Here is a 20,594-nt window from a genome sequence, read left to right as displayed (position 1 = left end):
TTCTGCAGAAGATTCCCTTCCCTCTGTAGGCCACTAAGACTCTGGCATTTTTTAAAAGTCTAATAGATATTTACAATCTATTCTCTCGGAAGCCTGCCACCTGGAGGCTTCTTATGTATAGTGGGGACCTTGGTCTCCACGATCCCTTATCTTAACCCAGACATTCCTTCTATTGAGTCTAGGTCTTCGGACAATAACTTAACACTTTCAACCAATTGCAATTTAGAAAATTATTGAATCCACCTATGCCCTGGAAGCCCCCACTTTGAATTGTCCCACCTTTTGGGACCTAAGCAATGTATATATTACATGTATTGATTGATGTCTTATGTCTCCCTAAATTGTAAAAATGCAAGCTGCAGCCTGACCATTAGGCACATGTTCTCAGGACCTCAAGACTGTGCCTCGGGCCATTGATCACTCGTATTTGACTCAGAATAAATCTCTTCAAATATTTTACAGACTTTGACTCTTTCATTGACATAGCAATTCATGAACGGCCTAATACAGAAAATTGGTACCAAGAAGTGAGGCATTGCTATAAAGATACCTAAAAATGTGGAAGTGGCTTTGGACCTGAGTAACCAGCAGAAGTTGGAAGAGTTTGGAGGGCTCAGAAGAAGACAAGAAGATGAGGGAAAGTTTGGAACTTCTTAGAGACCGGTTAAATGGCTGTGACCAAAAACAGTGATAGTGATAAGGACAGTGAAGTCTAGGCTGAGGAAGTCTCAGATGGAAATGAACTTACTGGGAACTGGAGCAAAGCTCACTCTTGTTATGCCACAGCAAAGAGCGTGGCTGCATTCTGTTCATGCCCTAAGGCTCTGTGGAAGCTTAAACTTGAGAGTGATGGCCTAGAGTACCTGAAGGAAGAAATTTCTAATCAGCAAAGCATTTAAGATGTCTCCTGGCTGCTTCTAACAACCTACAACCATATATGGGAGCAAAGAAATGTCATAAAGCTGGAATTCATATTTAAAAGGAAAGCAGAGCACAAAAGTTCAGAAAATTTGCAGCCCAGCCATGTGGCAAAAATAAACAGTGTTTTTGGTGAGAGGAATTCAAGCAGGCTGTGGAACAACCATTTACTTAAGGTATTTGCCTAACTAAAAAGAGAACCAAAGGCTGATAGCCAAGGCAACGGGAAAAAGGTCTCCAAAACATTCCAGATATCTCGAAGGCAGTCCCTCCCATTATAGGCCCTGAAGCCTAGGAGGAAAGAATGGTTTTGGAGGTCAGGGCCTGCTGCCCCACACAGCCTCAGGACACTGCTCCCCTCTCCAGCTCTGGCCTCAGCTCAGAGGACCCCAGATACAGCTTGGGCTGCTGTTTCAGAGGGTGCAAGCCACAGGCCTTGGTGGTTTCCATGTGGTATTAAGCCTGCGGGTACACAGTGTACAAGAGTAAAGGAGGCTCAGCAGCCTCCAGCTAGGTTTCAGAGGATTTGTGAGAATGCCTGGGTGCCAAGGCAGAAGCCTGCTGCAGGAGTGGAGCCTTCACAGCGAGCTTCTACTAGGGCAGTGCCAAGGGGAAATGTGGAGTTGGAGCACCCGCCAGAGTTCCCACTGAGGCACTGCCTACTAGAGCTGTGAGAAGAAGGGCACCATCATCCAGATCCCAGAATGGCAGATATTCCAGCAGCTTGCACCTGCTCCTAGCAAAGCTGCAGGCACTCAATAACCAGTGAAAGCAGCCACAAGGGCTGAACCTTGCAAAGTCACAGGGACAGAGCTGCCCCAGGCCTTGGAAGCTACCCCTTGCACCAGTGTGCCCTGGATGTGGTACACAGAGTCAATGGAGATCATTTTGGAGCTTTATAATTTAATGACTGTCCTGCTTGGTTTCAGACTTGCACGGGGCCTACACAGCCCCTCTCTTTTGGCCAATTTCTTCCTTTGGAAATGGGAATGTTTACCCAATGCCTACAATCCCTTTGTATCTTGGGAGTAAATAACTTGTTTTTTATTTTACAGGCTCATAGGTGGAAGGAACTTGCCTTGTCTCAGATGAAACTTTGGACTTAGGACCTGGGACTTTTGATTGAGTTGATGCTGGAACAAGTTAAGGCTGAGGACTAAGCTCTGATTTTTTTTTTTTTATCTTGCCCAAATTCTTTTCTAAGGGGTCTAGGGAGTCAGGCCCTACAAACCATAAATTCTCATAAGATCAGTTTTATTTGACCCTTTATATTGTGGCTTACTTTCCAATCTGACTCTGGCATAACAAGGAAGAAAATCAAAATGTTTTACCTCAAAATATATTTACTTGCCATACCTTGAAATTGCCCTGCAAAGTCTCTTGTGAGAAAAATCCATATCCTATAGAGAAACCCCTTCCCCCTTTGTTTTCCTTCTTTCCTTTCCAGATCCAGGAGATAATCAACTAAGAGCCAGGCACCCTTTTAAGACCAAGAAGAAATGATTTACAACCTGCTGTCTCTGAAGTCTGCTGTCTGAGAGCTGACTCTGCACAGTAAAACTTGGTCTCCACAATCCTTTACCTTAACCTGAACATTCCTTTCTATCGATCTCAGATCTTTAGACAAACTCAACCAATTTTCAACCAGAAAATGTTTAAATTTACCTATAGCCTGGAAGCCCCCGCTTTGAGTTGTCCCGCCTTTCTGAATGAAACCAATGTATTTCTTAAGTCTATTTGATTGATGTCTCATGTCTCCCTGAAATATATAAAATGAAGCTGTGCCCCGACCACCTTGGGCACATGTTCTCAGGACCTCCTGAGGGCTGTGTCAGGGGCCATGGTCACTCATATTTGGCTCAAAATAAATCTCTTAAAATATTTTACAGAGTTTGACTCTTTTATCGACAAGACTTTGGGGGACTGTTGGAAAGACATGATTGTATTTTGCAATGTGAGAAGGACATGAGATTTAGGGGAACAGGGGTGGAATTATAGAGTTTGCATGTCCCCTACAAATCCCATGTGGAGATGTAATCCCTGGTGTTGGAGGTGGGGCCTGATGGGAAGTTTTTGGGTCATGCCGGCTCATCCCTCATGGCTTAACGCTGTCCTCACCACAGTGAGTGAGTTCTCATGAAATCTGGTCATTTAAAAGCGTATGGCACCTCCTCCTGACCACTTGTTCCTGTTTTCACCCTGTGAAGTACCTGCTCCCCCTTCGCCTACTGCCATGACTGTTAGGTTCCTGCGGTCCTAATTAAAAGCAAAGCAGATGTTGGTGCCACGCTTGTACAGTCTGCAGAACCATGAGCCAATTAAATCTCTTTTCTTTATAAATTACCCAGTCTCAGTTATTTCTTTATAGCAATGCAAAAATGGCCTAATACATACAAAAATAAGAAATATGAAGAAAAATACACCAAAACATAGGATGAACAAATTGTTCAAAATTGGTAATATAGAAAGTTTTAAAGGCAGCCAGACAAAAATAACCCACTGTATACATGGGAACAAACATAAAGATAATAATAGAATCCTCACTGAAATGATAGAAGAGCAAGATATTAAAAACCTGAAGAAAAATCTGTCAAACTAGAATTCTCTACTCAATATAAATGCCTTTCAAAAACAAGGCAAAATAAAAACATTTTTAAACACACAAAGGCTGAAATAATTTATCACCATACTTGCACTGAAACATATGTTAAATAAAATACTTCAGGCAGAAGGAAAATGCTACCAGACGGAAACATGCATATACACAAAGGAATGAAGAGCACCAAAAATATAATTACGTGGGTAGATGTGTAAGATATTTTTCTTTCTTAAATTTAAGAGCCTTAAAATTAAAAAAGAAAAGGCCGAGCGCAGTGGATCACGCCTGTAATCCAAGTACGCTGGGAGGCTGAGGCAGGCGGATAACAAGGTCACGAGATCAAGACCATCCTGGCAAACATGGTGAAACCCTGTATCTACTAAAACTACAAAACAAAACAAAACAAAACAAAACAAAAAAAATTACCAGGCATGGTGGTGCGCACCTGTATTCCCAGCTACTCGGGAGGCTGAGGCAGGAGAATCACTTGAATCTGGGAGGAGGAGGTTGCAGTGAGCCGAGATTGTGCCACTGCACTCCAGCCTGGGTGACAAGGCGAGACTCCATCTCAAAAAAAAAAAAAAAAATTAAAAAAGAAAAATGAAGGTATTTTTCTTATTGTTTAAATATCTTTAAAAGATCCCTGAATGTTTAACAAAAGTAATAATGGATTGTCAGGTTTGTAGCATACGTAAAAGTAAAATGCATGACAACAAAAACATAAAGGTTGTGAGAGAGGAAATGAAAGATATACAATACTAACATTAATGAAAATAGAAAGTAGCCAAAGATTTCTGAGCAAGAAATATTACCAGGGATCAAAAAACAATGTCACTTTATAATAAATGAAGTGATTTCAAGAAGACATAAAAAATATAAAACACAAATGTGCTTAATAACAGAGTTTCAAAATACACAAAGTAAAAACTAATGGAAGACAGATAAGTTCGCAATTAGAGTCACAGATTTTAATATGTCTCTTTCAATAACTGACTGAACAACTGGACATGAAATCAACAGAATATAGAAGACTTGAAGACTATTAGCCACTTTGACCTGACATTTATAAAACAAAAGACACAAACAAAATTTTCCTAATAGTGTTACTTGCAACAGTCAAAAACTAAAAATAGCCTAAATTCCGACCAATAGGAGAATGCATAGAGTACAGTATATCCATACAATGAATATTACTCAATAATAAAGAAGAATGAACTACTGAATGCAACAACATGGATCTCAATTATCCTGAGTGAAGAAAGCCAGACAAAATGAGTAAATATCGGATATCACCAAGCTGGTGAAATAGAAGCTAACCCACTCATATCCTCCGACAATAAGAAAAATTCTGTACCCATCCATGGTCAAAAGTCTCTCTACAGGAGCCTCAGAATTCACGTTGAAGTTGTGAAACCCCAGTGGAGTCAAGATCTTAGAAGGTCATTTCGAGAGTTCAGACCCACACCTAGGTGGCTGATTCACTAAGCATGCTCTTAGCTTCAAGCCCAGAAATGGCTCAGTCCTCCAAGGGGCTTGGCTACCACCTCATTTGGCCTTGAGCCTGCAAACAAAACCACCAGCCAAAGAGTCTGGCAGGAATCACACACTCTACTAACTGACAGAAGGGCTTATCTGCCTGTTGACATTGGTCTAGGCAATGAACCTGAAAGCTGCCCTGTGGCTTGGCTCTAATTCCCTCATCTGAGGTCCCAGGTAAGAGCTGCTTACACAAAGACTCACAGGGAGACTCGCCCATATCTTGCAACCTGGGAGTCTCAGCCTCCCTGACAGGCCTGCCACACTTCCTCCCATGACCAATCCTGAGGGTACCCAGTCTCAGCTCTGGGCTCTTCTGCTGCTATCAGGGAACTATCCCAGCTGTGCTGAGACCTGCTGGGAGATGCATGCTCCTCTGTGCCAACTAGACTGACCTCTCCAGTCTCCCACCCATAGCAGACCATAAGGGGGCCCAGTTCCAGGTCCAACTCCTCCTGTTGAAATTAGGGAACTATCTCATCTCTGCAGGGACTTCCTCAGAGACACGCAACCCTCTGAATCAATGTGACAGGCTCTCCAGCCTCTGTCCCACAGCAGATCCCAGAGGGGCCTAGTCTCAGCTCCAAGCCCATCCTGCTGTAGTTGGGAAACTATCTTATTGGTGCAGGGTCCCCCTGGTAGACACATGATCCTCTGAGCCAACAAAATCAGCTCTCCAACCTCCATCCCACAGCAGATCTTGAGGGGACCCAGTCTCAGTTCTGGCCCCTCTCACTGCTGTTAGAAAACTATCCATGGACTCCCAATCTCAACTCCCATTCCTCACCTGTGCAGAGACCTGCTGGGTGACACACCTGTCTGGGCCACTAGGACAGCATTCTGGACTCAGATGCCTGGTCAGCATTCCCACAGAGCCCCAGTACCCACGCTGAGTCCTACCCAGGTCCATCTGGGCCAGAAAGCTGTATCAATCTCAGAGTTCTTGCAAGACTCCCAGCAATCCTGTGCTTAGAGCATCCTCTAATGCTGAGATGGCTACAGCGGTCATGGGCTCAGGGAACTCAACAGTCAGCCTATGTAGAATCCCTGGAAGGCCTGCTGAAGAAGGACAGGCACAAACAAAGCCAGACTTATGAAGACTTAAATAAATACCTAATCCCTCAGTGCACAGACGTAACCACATGTCCACAAGCATCAGCAATGCTCAGGAAAATACGACCCCATCAAACAGACAAAATAAGGTGCAACAGACTGACCCTAAAATAATGAATATAGGTGATCCCTAGACAAATCATTCAAAATAGCTGTTTTAAGGAATCTCAAGAAAATTTAGAAAACCAGAGAATCAACTCTGAAATCACCAAAGAAACTTAACAGAGATTGTTAATTTAAAAAAACATCAAAAATTTTGGAGCTAAAAAATACAATTAGTGAAATGAAAAATGCAATAGATAGCATCAACCACAGAATTCAGCAAACAGAAGAAATAACCAGTGAGCTCAAAGACACAGTACTTGAAAATACACAGTCAGAGGAGAAAAAAGAAAATGAAAAGGAATGAAGAAGCTTACGGGAGCTATGAGACAACAAAAGAGCAAATATTCAGGTTAGTAGAGTTCAAGAAGGAACTGAGGAAGACAAAGTTGTAGAAGGTTATTCAAAGAAATAATAGAAAACTTTCCAAACCTGGAGATATAAATACATACCGGAAGGTCGAAAGTTACCAATAAGATTCAACCCAAATAAGAATACCCAAAGACATACTATAATCAAACTTTCAAAGGTCAAAGACAAAGAGAGGATCTTGAAAGCACTGAGATAAAATAAGTAAATAACACATAAGGGAGACCCAATATGCCTGGCAGCAGACCGTTCAGCAAAAACCTTATACGATAGAAGTGAGGTGAGGTCGTGATATATTCAGGGAAAGAAAGAAAAAATGCCAATCAAGCATACTGTACCTGGAGAAACTGACAACTAGACTGAGAGATATTAGCAAGATAGCTGACTAGAGACACCTGGCACTTGTCCCCCTCCAAAAGAAAAAAAAAAAAGGCAATAAATAAACAGCTAAGATCTCACTAGAGTGTGGAAGGAAGAGCACTGCAACACAGCAGAGGAACTGAAGATGCACCTGTGGTGACTGGAAGTCCAGGAGAGCGGCATGGAGGTGCCTGGCCTCTGTAGTCCCACCTCCCCCGCCTGGGTCAAATCTGCCCAGAGTCAGAAGGGACTTCCCCTTGCAAGGAAAAGGTAAGCAAGAGATTCCCAATCACCCACATCACCACCACAAACACCTGAAGTCTTTACAACAGGAGAATCCCACAGTCCCTGCAAGCCCTGAGCCCAGTTTGGGAGCTGCTGGAAATTCAGGCTGCTGCATTACCCCAGATTAGGAGCACGAAGTGTGCACTCCTCACTCCCCACCCACCCTGTGAGCCAAAGCTGCTGTAGCACAGCACCATCTTGAGATCAGAGCTGCCTCCGGAGCGTGCCCTGCTCTGGGGGCCAGAAGTCACTGCCATTCTCCAGCCCTGGGGCTCCATCTTTACTACACCAAGCCTACATGGGTGGCTGAGTGTCACAACCCCAGTTGCATGAAGCCTGGGACCAGGATCCGCTGTGAGTCTGGCCCTGCACAACACAGAAACCAACCTTCGCCACTGCACTTCCAGCCGGAGAAACAGCCCAGCAGTCCTGCCCAGGACAAACCTGCCCTTGATTTAGCCAAACCATTACACACCCTCCCCAAAGCAGGAGAGGCTCCTGAGCCTCCTAACAGCTGATTCACCCCGGGCCAGCAGAGTTGTTAAACACCTGTGCTCAGGACCTGGGAAACACCCCTATGGCACCCCTGCCACAAGAAGAAATACTTCTAGGCTGCCCAATGTCCCCAAGTCTCCAAAAACGCCTGAGAAACAGTCTCGCAGGCTGACCATGGTAAGCATGCTCCCAGGCCCAACAAGCAGCTATGTGCCCATGTCTCAGACTCAAGAAAAAGACCCACGGGTTGCCTTTGGGGGCATACCACCAGGTGAGCTGAGCAGCTCAAAGGACCAAAGATAAATCCTAGAGTTAAAGAATTCAATGAATAAAATTTAAAAACATAATTGAGAGGTTTAACAACTAGATTAAGCAACTAGGCTTGATCAAGCTGAAGAAAGAATTTCTGAACTTGAAGACAGGACTTTTGAAATAATACCAGCAGACAAAAAAAGAATAAAGAATAAAAAAGAATAAAGCCTATGTGAGTTATGAGATATCATTAAGCAAATAAATATTCATAATACGGGCATTCTAGCAGAAGAAGATAAGGGAGAAGGTGAGGAAAACTATTTAATAAATCATAGCAGAGAATGCCTCAAGTCTTGGGAAAGAGATGGAAATCCAGGTCCAGGAAGGTCGAATAACCAAATAGTTTCAATCCAAATAGGTCCTCTCAGAGGTACATTATAGTCAAACTGTCAAAATCCATAGACAAAGAAAAAATCAAAGCAGCAAGAGTAAAGCATCAAGTCACATATAAGGGAATCTCTATTTTACTAACAGCGTATTTTTCAGCAGAAACCTTACATTTCAGGAGAGAATTGGATGCTACATTCAAAGTACTGAAAATAGATAAACTTCCAGCCAAGAATATTATACCCAGCAAAGCTATTTTTCAGAAATGAAGGACAAATATAAATCTTCAGAGACAAACAAAACTCAAAGAATTCATCACCACTAAACTAGTCTTACAAGAAATGCTCACGGGAGTCTTATACCTGGAAATAGTATGATGATATCCACCATCATGAAAACCTGGAAAACTATAAAACTCCCTGGTAGAACCAACACACAAAGGAGAAAAACAAAGGAATCAAATCTACAGAAAACCACCCAAGTGAAAAAATAAACAGTAAGAAGTAAGGAACAAAAGATATACAACTAGAAAACAATCAATAAAATGACAGGAATTAGTCCTTACCTATCAATAACCCTGAATGTAAATAAATAACATTCCCTACTAAAAAGATATAGACTGGCTGAATAAAAAGAAAAAGATGACCCAACTATATGTGGACTACAAGAAACTCATCTCACCAATAAAGACATACATAGTATTAAAGTGAAGGGATGGAAAAATATATTTCATGCAAATGGAAACCAAAAGCAAGCAAGAGTAGCTATACTTACATCAGATAAAGCAGACATCAAGTTAAAACCTGTACAAAGAGACAAATAATTACATTATATGATAATGCACTCCCATATTTATTGCAGCACTATCACAACAGCCAAGATATGGAATCAACCTAAGTGTCCAGCCACAGATAAATGGATAAATGAATACGGTACATACACACAATGGAATACTATTCTGCCATAAAAAAGACTGAAATCCTGTCATTTGCAGCAACATGGATGGAACTGGAGGTCATTATGTTAAATTAAATAAGCCAGGCACATAAAGACAAATATCACATGTTCTCACTCATATATGGAAACTTACAAAGTGGATCTCGTGGAAGAGGGGTGTAGAACGGTGGTTAAAAGAGGCTGGGAAGGGAAGTGGAGAGAATGAAAAGAAGTGGGAGAAGGAATAAAAAAAAATACAGTTAGATAAGTTCTGGTATTCAATAGCACAGGAGGAAAATCAGAGTTCATATTAACTTATTATATAATTCAAAACAGCCAGAAGAAAAAAACTATAATGTTACCAACACAATAAAAAGATAAATGTTTGAGGTGATGGCCATCCCAATTACCCTGATTTGATCATAACACATTGTATACTTGTATCAAAATATTATATAGCCCCAAAATATGTACAAGTATTACATGTCAACACAAAATTAAACTGCCATATGATTCAATTTACATAAAACTCTAGAAAATGCAAACTAATCTAAATGGACAACAGAAAGCTTATATTTATAATATAAAGAACTCCTTCAAATCAATAGAAAAAAGATAATCCAATAGAAAAAAATGGCAGGAGATTTGAAAACATATATCACAAAAAAGAATATCTAAATGGCCAATAAATGTGCAAAAATGTGCTAAACATCATTAATAATCACGGAATTACTAATCATAATTAGATACCACTAGGCCCTTTTTGAAAGGCTAAAATAAAAATAAACAAGTTTAGGTGAAGATATGGTTCAACTGAAAGTCAAACACCATTAGAAGAACTACAGATTGGTACAACCAATTTGGAAATCTGCTTGGCATTATCTACTGAATACAGACATCCCTCACTATTATGAAGGATTCATTCCAGGAATCCCACATAAACCAAAATCTGTGTATACCCACATCCCACAGTTGGCTGTGTGGACTCCACATATATGGAAATGTGCCCCTCCAAATATACAGTTCTCATATCCTGAAAATTCTATAGTTTTGACCCACATTGGGTTGAAGAAAATCCGTGTATAAGTAAACTAGCACAGTTCAAACCCACGTTGTTCAAGAGTCAACTGCTTATGTATCCTTTATAATTCAGTAATTATATGTGTCTGCACCAAAAGACATACGAAAGAATCCAGCAGCCAAAAAAACTGAAATACAACAAATGTCTACCAACACAAGCATGGATAAAGTGTGGTCTATTTACATAAGTAGAATGTAATTCTACTTACTATTCTACAACAAAAATGGATAAAGTATAGTCTTTACATAAGTAGAATGTAATTCTACTTATTACTCTATAATAAAAATGTATTTTTAGTTTAGCCTTTCAAAAAGGGCATAGTGGTACCTAATAAATCCTAATACTCTGTAGCAATGAAAACGAACAACTTGAATGAATCTCATAAAATAATGCTATTAAAGAAACCAGCACAAAAAAGTACGCAACGTATAATCACATTTATATAAAGTTCATCATAAGCAAAACTAACCTATGGTATTAGAAGTCAAATTAGTGTTGCCTTTTGGGCAGGAGAGAAGTGGGCATTGATGGAGACAAGGTATGACCTAGGGATGGTTACCTGGGCATATTCATTTAGTTATAGTCATCACAACATGCACTTATTACGTGGAACTTTTTTTTTTCCTAAGTAGTTTATACTTCACTGAAAAAGTGAGGTCAATCTAAATATTCAAATGTAGGAGACTTGATTATGTTAAGATGAATCTTTTCTTGATCAGCTTCTAACTGAAGAAACTTTTAAATTCCAGATCACTTGTGTTCTAAACATAAAAATATTGTAAAATAAAAATAAATTTTAAAATAAAATAATATAATGTTTTTATCGATATTTTTCTCCCATAGTTGGTAGCTGAATCCACAGAGGGTAATGCTGTCCAAAGAGCATCAAAGACATGGAGAGACAAGGGCAAGGCCTTCATGACACTGGACTTAGAACTTGTTCAATACCTGATGAGAAGGACTCTTCGTGTTCCATATACAAAGTTCAGTCCCATCCAAAGGGAAAGCACAGTCCTGCATGCTACAAGCAAGCTGAACATGAGACACAGACTCCTTGGATTCAACCAGATATTTTTCTATAACTATATCACTTAGACAGCCACCATTACTTGAGAAAATGTCCTGGGGATTTTCCATCTTCAATCTGAAAACAAAAAGTACATATAAGATGACTATAGGTATTATACTTAATATAGGAAAAAAAGTCTATTACCTATTGATAGTTACTAGTTTGACCACACACACATACCACATCATACGTATTTATTCACCTCTCCTCACCCCAAGAAAAAACACGAGAAATCGCTGAAAACTCTGGAGGTTCCACATTCACAACTGCTCCATTCCTCTCATGGGCTTTCCAATTAAGCAAACCTTGACTCAAATTCCACTATTCCCACTTAACAGACCTTGCTTAGGCTTTCTCAATCAGCTTCCACAACTGTAAAATGAGAACAGTTACTGAGAGGCAAAGACTAAACAATGATCCATATGGCATCGGGGCAGCGCTGGCACTTAGCATTGTAAACGTTGATTACTGAAATGACTAAGACACAAAGTTATTTTCTGAATTGACCACAGCAAATCAGTTGTTAGGGAACTGCAATTGGAACCCACATCTCCCATAGCTAACCTGGGCTTTACTGAACAATTTCACAACACCCTATGTAATTACAGTTAAGCTACCACAGGTTCTATAATCAGTGATTCACTGGCTATGTTTCATAGAGCATAAACTAATGAAACACTGACAATAAAACATTTCAGATCTTCATCCAACTTTACACTTAACTTCACAGCATAATCACTTCGGAAACATGTAGGAATGGCTCTGGGGTCATCCTTGATTCTGTTGTATCCCACAACCCACTGCAGGCCAGCAATCAATGCACTTAAAGGCACAGACAAATGACCTGCTTAGAAAGTGATGGGCAAGCACCCAAACATCCAGCGGGGTCATGCAGGCTGTGGGTATTCAAAGCCCCACCCGTGCAGTCCTCATGCTGGCCATGTGGATTCGAAAAATCCACCCCTGTGCTCCTCATGCTGGCCCTGAGGGATTCTGCTAACCCAACCTCTGCCTCTCTTCCTCTTCACCGCCTCCTCCCTCCACTGCTACTCTTTCTATTTACCCTTTCTTCCAGCTCTTACAACACAGCAGGGCTTTGATTGCCTCAGGACGCAAACTTTATCTTCATGCTCCATTCCTCCTCCTCTCTGCAACTTGGGGGCTCTTCCCATTTCCCAGGTCTCAGCAGAGGCCTCTGAGAGCTGGCTCCCATCCCTGCCCCCCACCCCATCCACCTCCTTCCCAGCACTTCACACCATCTAAACTATTTTGACCTCAGGAGGCAGCGGGACATGGATCCATGGCCGGACTGCTAGGATGGAATCCTCTGTCTGAAGGACCCTTGGTCAGACAGGAATTGCAAAGAAAGAAAGAGAACTGTGGGGTGCCACTCATCAGCAGGACCTTTCCCTGCCTGCCTCCTGGCCCCGTGATTTGAGAAATCTGACATTCCAGTACAGACTATGAACCCTCAGCACCACTTCTGTGCTGTGGGCGGGGCAGCAATAACAATTTCCTGTGTGCAGGTGGGGAGCAGAATTTCACAAGAGAAAAGAGGCAAAGGAAAATGGACTTCAGATCATCTTTGGAAAACACTTCAAAAGAAGCCAGCAAACATTTTCAATACAGGTCTCGATTAGAAACCCTTGTTTTAATATTCATAAGGCCAAGGTACCAGGAAGGTGATAATGTAATTGACAAATGTTCTCAAAATACAATTAGAGGCCTTATACTCTATGATTGCCCTTACAACAAATGCTCTGTGTTATAATAAATAAAAGGGGATTTTTGGCCGGGTGCAGTGGTTCACGCCTGTAATCCCAGCACTTTGGGAGGCCAAGGCAGGCGGATCACGAGGTCAGGAGATCAAGACTATCCCGGCTAACACGGTGAAACCCCGTCTCTACTAAAAATACAAAAAATTAGCCGGGTGTGGTGACAGGCACCTGTGGTCCCAGCTTCTCAGGAGGCTGAGGCAGGAGAATAGCGTGAACCCGGGAGGCAGAGCTTGCAATGAGCTGAGATCACGCCACTGCACTCCAGCCTGGGCGACAGAGTGAGACTCCGTCTCAAAAAAATAATAAATAAAATAAAATAAAATAAAATAAATAAAAGGTGATTTTTAAAGGCTTGAAAAGTCTCAATATTTGGAGAAAAACAAAATAAAAGCATGTGTACGTTATTTTAAGGCACATTTGTCTCCAATTCACAATTTTTATCTCACTTTTTTTTAATATTTGCAAAGATACTTTGAGCGTCATATGAAAATAGCTACACCTTCCAAAGCTACCATGGTTACTCTGTAGACTCTGTAACTTGAGCATGGCAGTAGGTGCTGGGCAGATGTGTCCTGAGGGGACAATATGAAGCTGCTGTCACCAGATCCACTGCTTCTCAAAGCATAAAACATCTTGGGAGACAAAGAATACACAAAACATTATAGTTGTTTCAAAAATGTTAATAATACACTCTTCAAATTGTGACTGAGTTTCACCTTTTTCTTCAACGTAAACTTTTGTTGCAGTATCATTATCTTATTCTCTTCTGTAATTCCCATAGAATTCAGCAGCACATTTTACAAATAATAGTATTTGCATGCCAATTTGCAATTTACAGACCACTTTTGTAGACATTAATAAGCAGGTTTGTATATATGAGTACATAGATTATATCATTCTTACAATAACCCTTTAAAGCAGTTAGGCAAGAAGATGGCAGACAGGAGGCAAGGATAATGTGCGTCTCCCACTAGGATGGACTGAAAGGCATGTGGAGACTCATACTGTGAAGTTCTGTTCCAAGAACCACCGCAGGAATGTACCAAAAAAACTGAAAGAATTCACAGATCCTTTGAAAGAAGCAGCAGGCCACTGCAATTCATGCAATTCTCACTGCAAATTCCATGAGACAGGCAAAAAACTGTGAGTTCCCAAAATGTGAGGGGAAAAAAACTGCCTCCAAACACACATCCCCACTGGGGAATCTAAAAATCCATATCACAGGAGAAGGACGTAACCTTACCTAGAGCTGAAGCATATTTAGGCAGCCAAGCGAAATATAAAGTAGAAGCAGCAGTGAGAAGAGCCTTGTAGGCATTCCCAGTCTCCAGCTCTAGTCCAGGGAAGCCATCCCTGACTGTTTCTCACAGAGGTCCTCCCTCAGAAAAGACAGCCAGCGGAATTAGGGAGAGGTCAAAGGGTGAAAGAAGCTTCCAACTGAATTCTGTGATAATTTAGACTGGGCACGAACTTCCTTGAGCAGAATCAGGAGTGGGTAAAAGGGAACTGCTACAGATATGAGCACAGGAGCTGCCAACATTGTGGGCAGATGGGGAGGGCAAGACCTGAAAGCCAGCCATGCTTGCTTTCTCAGCGCGGAAGCTTATGGCCTGGGCTGGGACTGAGTCCCACACACAGGCTGTCTGCATCTAAACCTGGCGCTGTTAGCTGGGTACTGTGGGAGCAAGACCAGCCTCACAAACTGCGTGGGAGCTGGGTGAGGTCTTCCACTACCAGCTTTCCCCCACTTCCCTGGCAACCTATGTGATGCAGCAGACACAGCCATAATCCCTTCTGGAACATATCTCCATTGGCTCAAGAACCACTCCCACATCTCCCACAGCAGCTGCAGCAAGCCCTGCCCAGGGAGAGTCTGAGCCCAGATCCCCTTAACCCTGTCCCCACCTGATGGTTTTTCTCTACCCACCCTGGTAGCCAAACACAAAAGACATAAACTCTTGGGAACACTATGGCCCTGCCCATCACCTGAGAAACCAGGATGCCTCCCCTGGACCAACTTAGGGAAACTGTATATACCCCTTCTAACATAGCAACTGATACTCTCTTAAAGAACTCCTGAGAAATTCATCACAAAGGATCATGACCCAGGTACAGTCATCTGGTTATTTAAAGTCGGGAAGAATGAAAGAATCTTTAGAGCTGTGAGAGAAAAGCATCAGGTAACCTATAAAGGAAAACCTATCAGATTAACAGCTGACTTCTCAGCAGAAAATTTACAAGCCAGAAGGGATTGGGGTCATATCTTTAGCCCCCTTAAACAAAATGATTGTCAGCTAAGAATTCTGTATCCAGCAAAACTATGCTTCACAAACAAAGGAAAGATAGTCTTTTTTAGACAAACAAATGCTGAGAGAATCTGCCACTACCAAGCTAGGACTACAAGAAGTGGTAAAAGAAGTTCTAAATCTTGAAACAAAACCTTGAAATACACCAAAAGAACCTCCTTAAAACATAAATCTCACAGGCCCTATAAACAATAACACAACGAAAAAAGGATATTTAGGCAAGAACTAGCATAATAAATAGAGCACTACCCCACATCTCAATACTAACGTTGAATGTAAATGGTCTCAGTGCTCCACTCAAAAGATACAAAATGGCAGAATGGATAAAAATACACCAATCAAGTATCTGGTGTCTTCAAGAGACTCATGTAACACATAGGAACTCACATAAACTTAAGGTAAAGGAGAGGAAAAAGATATTCCACACAAATGGAAACAAAAAGCAAGCAGGAGAAGCTATTCTTACATAAAACAACATAAATAGACTTGAAAGTAACAACAGTTAAAAAAAAAAAAGGACAAAGAGGGACATTATATAATGATAAAAGGATTAGTCAATAGAAAAATATCACAATCCTAAATACATACACACTTAACACAGAAGCTCCCAAATTCATAAAACAATTATGACTAGACCTAAGAAATGACATAGCAACACAGTAATACTGGGGAATTTCAATATTCCACTGACAGCACTAGAAAGGTCATCAAGACAGAAAGTCAACAAAGAAAGAATGGACTTAAACTACACCACAGAATAAAATTAACATGAATTTGTGCCTTGTTAAATGCAACAGTCAGGCCAGGCGCAGTGGCTCACACCTGTAATCCCAGCACTTTGGGAGGCTGAGGTGGGCGGATCACAAGGTCAGGACTTTGAGACCATCCTGACCAACATGGTGAAACCCCTTCTCTACTAAAAATACAAAAATTAGCCGGGCATAGTGCCGTGCACCTGTAATCCCAGCTACTCGGGAGGCTGAGGCAGGAGAATCATTGCTTGAACTTGGGAGGCTGAGGATGCAGTGAGTCGAAATTGCGCCATTGCACTCCAGCCTGGGCGACAAGAGCGAAACTCCGTCCCAAAAAAATAAACAAATAAATAAATCATGAACGCACACACACAGAAACATTTCCACATACACTGCTGGTAAGAGAATTGACATAAACTTATCTGGCAATCAAAAATTCTACTTTTATATATTTATAACAAGTAAATCATTCTACCTTTTCCAAAATTTATTTCTTCAAGGCTGTCCACCGTAACATTGATTATAATATGAAATGTAGCAACGGTTCTTACGTTGAGTGGAATACAATGCACATGTTTTTAAAAATGACATTGAAAAATGTCTACTTCGTGTCTCAGAAAGCAAGCTCGACCTAATCTGATGGAAAGAAAGAGTTTAATGTGTAATTAAAAGGTTACAGCAGCTTCATCAACACCGTCAGGACAGCCCCCTTGTCTCCCCAACCCTCAGCTCCACCTGTCTAGTTGCTGCTCATTGTCTGTTCCTATGCGGTGGCAAAAAGACGGCCAACAGCGCCCGAGCGCGGCCTCTCACATTGCAGAGTGCTGGGGAAGAAAGCATCTCTTTCCATTGATCCTTGAACATTTCTCATGAGTTTGGGCCTGTCTGAGACACTTTCCATGTTTGAATTAATCATGTAATCAGAAGGATGAAATGATGCCAAGAAGTCAGGCCTCGGACACAGACCTCTCTATTGAGTCCTGGTCAGCAGAGGGAGAAGGGTGGTAGTCCAGAGGAAATCCAGGGACTAGAGGATTTTTTTGCCAAGAGGAGGTCGATGCTGAGACAACAAAAATAGTAATGCTTAGATATATAAAAATATCAAGAAGGATGAACAAAAACTTTAACGAAATATTTACAAATTTAAAACTTCTATTTTTCAAAAGATCATTGGTGCTGGAGCCTAAGAGCAGGGTTTAAGCAAATGGACACCACACGTTATTTCTGAGCTAGGACTGATGGAAGCCAGTACGGGTTGGTTGCTGAAGAGGAATTTGAGGAATCAGGAGAGGCTCCTAGCTTTCTGGCCTGAACGACAAGATACCTCACTTTCTGAGCTGGGAGAGAACAGGTTCCCGCAGGGGAGAAGCATAGATACTGCTTTGGATACATTATGTCAAATGCTGAAACATCAGTTGTAACTTCCTCTAGGCATTGCACCAAAATTTCTTTCGAGTAACTGTGGAAGAAACAGACATCTCTTCTCTAATCCAGTGTGTCCATTTTAGAGGATAACACTCAAAAAGTCATCTTGTTTCTCTCATTTCTAAATGATTACAGAGCGCCTAGCATTGTCCTTTTGCACCAATTACATAAAATAGTACCTATTAGCTGAATGGTGAGGAGTCTAAATACCCCAGGGCACACTGGGGGCAGAGTAACACTCTCCCTAAGATGTCCACAGGCTCATCCCTAGAACCTCTGCAAACATTAGGTTACACAGCCAAGGGACTCAAGGTTACTAATCAGATGGGCTTCAGAAGAGAGATTATCCTGGATTATCTGGGTATGTTCAATTTAAATACTTTCTTTAACTAAGCTAGAGAGAGAAAAGCTGGGATGATGATGCACCATGAGAAGGACTCAACCTGCTGTGGTTACCGTTCTTAAGACAGAAAAAGGAGCCAGGAGCTGAGGCCTGTGGTGGCCTCTAGAAGCTGGAAAAGGCACGGAGAAGAGTTTTCACCCGAAGACTCTGGAAGGAGCCAGCCCCAATGCCACCCTGATTTTAGCACAGTTTGAAACCCATTTTGGATTTGTGACCTCCAGAACTGTAAGATAATCCATTTGTGCTGTTTTAAACCACCAAATCTGCATTAGTTTGTCATTGCAGTATTAACAAACGAATAAAACTGCCTACAAAATGAAAACTGTACAAATGAAATGACAATACCCAGCATACGTCTACACACTGATCTGTGTGTGTCCTATCGGGACTGAACCCTGAAGTAAGACTAGAACAAGCAATCGACAGCAAGAGTCTAGGGTGACCCAACGGTTGAGATGGTGCTAGGAGATCTTGGGAAGAATGGTGCAGTGAAGCTTACAAGGAAGAAGTTAAGGTATGGGCAGCTGTGAAGCAAGAGATCAAGAGATCACATATACACATGCATACACACACACAAAATCTCACACCTGTATACACATATGTACACACAGAATCCCACGCATGCACCCAAACATGCACACATATAAAAAGCTGTCTGATCTAAACGGGTTTGGTGAAAGGTGTGGGGTCAGAGAGCCCAGGGTCATAGGAGAAAGGCAATCTGAAGACCTGAAGACCTCTTCCATGCCTGAAGCACAGGACCCCTTCATGTCTTAAAAACAAAAGCAGACACCGGGCACAGTGGCTTATGCCTGTATTCCCAGCACTTTGGGAGGCTGAAGCGGGTGGATCACAAGGTCAGGAGTTCAAGACCAGCCTGGCCAACGTAGTGAAGCCCCGTCTCTACTAAAAATACAAAAATTAGCCAGGCGTGGTGGCGCGTGTCTGTAGTCCCAGCTACCTGGAAGGCTGAGGCGGGAGAATCATTTGAACCCAGGAGGCAGAGGTTGTGGTGAGCCAAGATTATGCCACTGCACTCCAGCCTGGGCAACAGAGTGAGACCCTGTCTCAAAAACAAACAAACAAACAAAAGCAGAAACAACAAAAAACGATCTCCTGACACCCGTCTGACATCGCTGGAATTGTTTCCAAAATAAAGACAGAATATGAATGTGCTTGCATTTCCTGATGTGTGCATAGTAAAGAAATAACACCATGACTCACTAGTGTGAAGAGTTCACAGAAAACAATGGTGTGAAGCCAAAGAGGGAAGAAGCCTCGTCAGGACACATAAGCCACCTTCAGGAGGAAGCACTAGCCTGCGCTCAGAACCTCTGGGTCAGTCTGGCCCCAGTGTGCACGAGCTGACGTCCCACCTCTCCAGCTGCCCAACACCTCCGCTCCTCAGTGTTCTCCATTTCAATGCCTACTTCTGCCTCAGTGTTCTCAGCTTCAATGTCTACCTCTGCCCATTCCTGTGTTCTCGGTTTCAATGCCTACCTCTCCTCGTTCCTCAGTGTTCTCGGCTTCAATGCCTACCTCTGCCTCAGTGTACTCGGCTTCAATGCCTACCTCTCCTGCCTCTCCTGCTCCATGGCAGGGTGGTGCAGACGGGGATGAAGGAGTGTCTGGTGCAGGCAGAATCATAGTCAGGGACACACTGACACACACACACACATACACATACATATCTGTGTCCAGGACATGAATCCAGGGCAGCTAAATGAACCCCAACCTATCCTCTCACTGAACAGAGGTCAGATGGCCCCTAATACCATTTCCATAGAAAGCTATTTTTCTGTTAAAATATTCATTTTTCTATTTCTGTGGTCTGGCAGTTTTCGCAAGCTCTTTCTGCTTCCTCCCTGGAGCCACTAAGAACATGGCAGGACCACATTTCCAGCCTCTCTGGAGTCGAGAGTAGCCGTGCACCAAAATTTCTGTTCTGGAAAACACACCACGCATGCACAGGCTTGGTCCTGTCATAGCCCGTGCACAGCCCTTCATGCTGGAGGTGGAGGGCTCCAAAGGCTAAGAAGAGGGGCCACGGTGGTGGCACCTGGCGGCCTGTGCTGCTCCCACTAAAGGGTGACCAGGACACCAGGCTGGACTGCTGTGTAAGCAAGAGAGAAACATTTATTCCATGAAGCTGAGGTCCCTTCTGTCAGCCTACCTTGACTGATGTGGGTACCTTGAAGCAGGATGCTTCAGTGACACTGTAGGATGTTGCTGAGTGACTGATGGAACACAGAAACAAACTCAGGAGGGTAAAAGCTCAAGACTTACCTTAGGCAGTGACAAACAGTTCAACTGCAATAACCTGTAATAATGTGGAAAACTGACCACAGGCTTACTCATCCTGCAGCCCTACAGTAAATTATTGCAAAGAATAAGCATTAGCAGCCAACACACAGAATTGGACTATCCC

At 42.3% G+C, this 20,594-nt stretch overlaps 1 protein-coding gene across 17 annotated transcripts in view; it reads right to left on the bottom strand.

Annotated features, from left to right (window-relative positions):
- WDR27 (WD repeat domain 27) overlaps positions 1 to 20,594 on the bottom strand; it is a 275,520-nt gene that overhangs the window by 253,705 nt on the left and 1,221 nt on the right. For 15 of the 17 annotated variants that reach the window (XM_074036702.1, XM_074036704.1, XM_074036705.1 and 12 more), the window contains exon 2: positions 11,382 to 11,577. The exons of 1 other annotated variant lie outside the window; for it this stretch is intronic. In XM_074036702.1, the coding sequence (XP_073892803.1) occupies positions 11,382 to 11,570 (189 nt within the window). In that variant the 5' untranslated portion in view covers positions 11,571 to 11,577. Of the gene's footprint in view, positions 1 to 9,190; positions 9,220 to 11,381; positions 11,578 to 20,594 lie in introns of all 17 variants that reach the window. One more of the 17 variants, XM_074036703.1, reaches the window with a different exon arrangement.

The sequence above is a fragment of the Macaca fascicularis genome, chromosome 4 (assembly GCF_037993035.2).
Source record: "Macaca fascicularis isolate 582-1 chromosome 4, T2T-MFA8v1.1".
NCBI lineage: Eukaryota > Metazoa > Chordata > Mammalia > Primates > Cercopithecidae > Macaca > Macaca fascicularis.
Note: the sequence above shows the minus strand (reverse complement) of the source record. Positions and strands in the feature narration are given on the sequence as shown.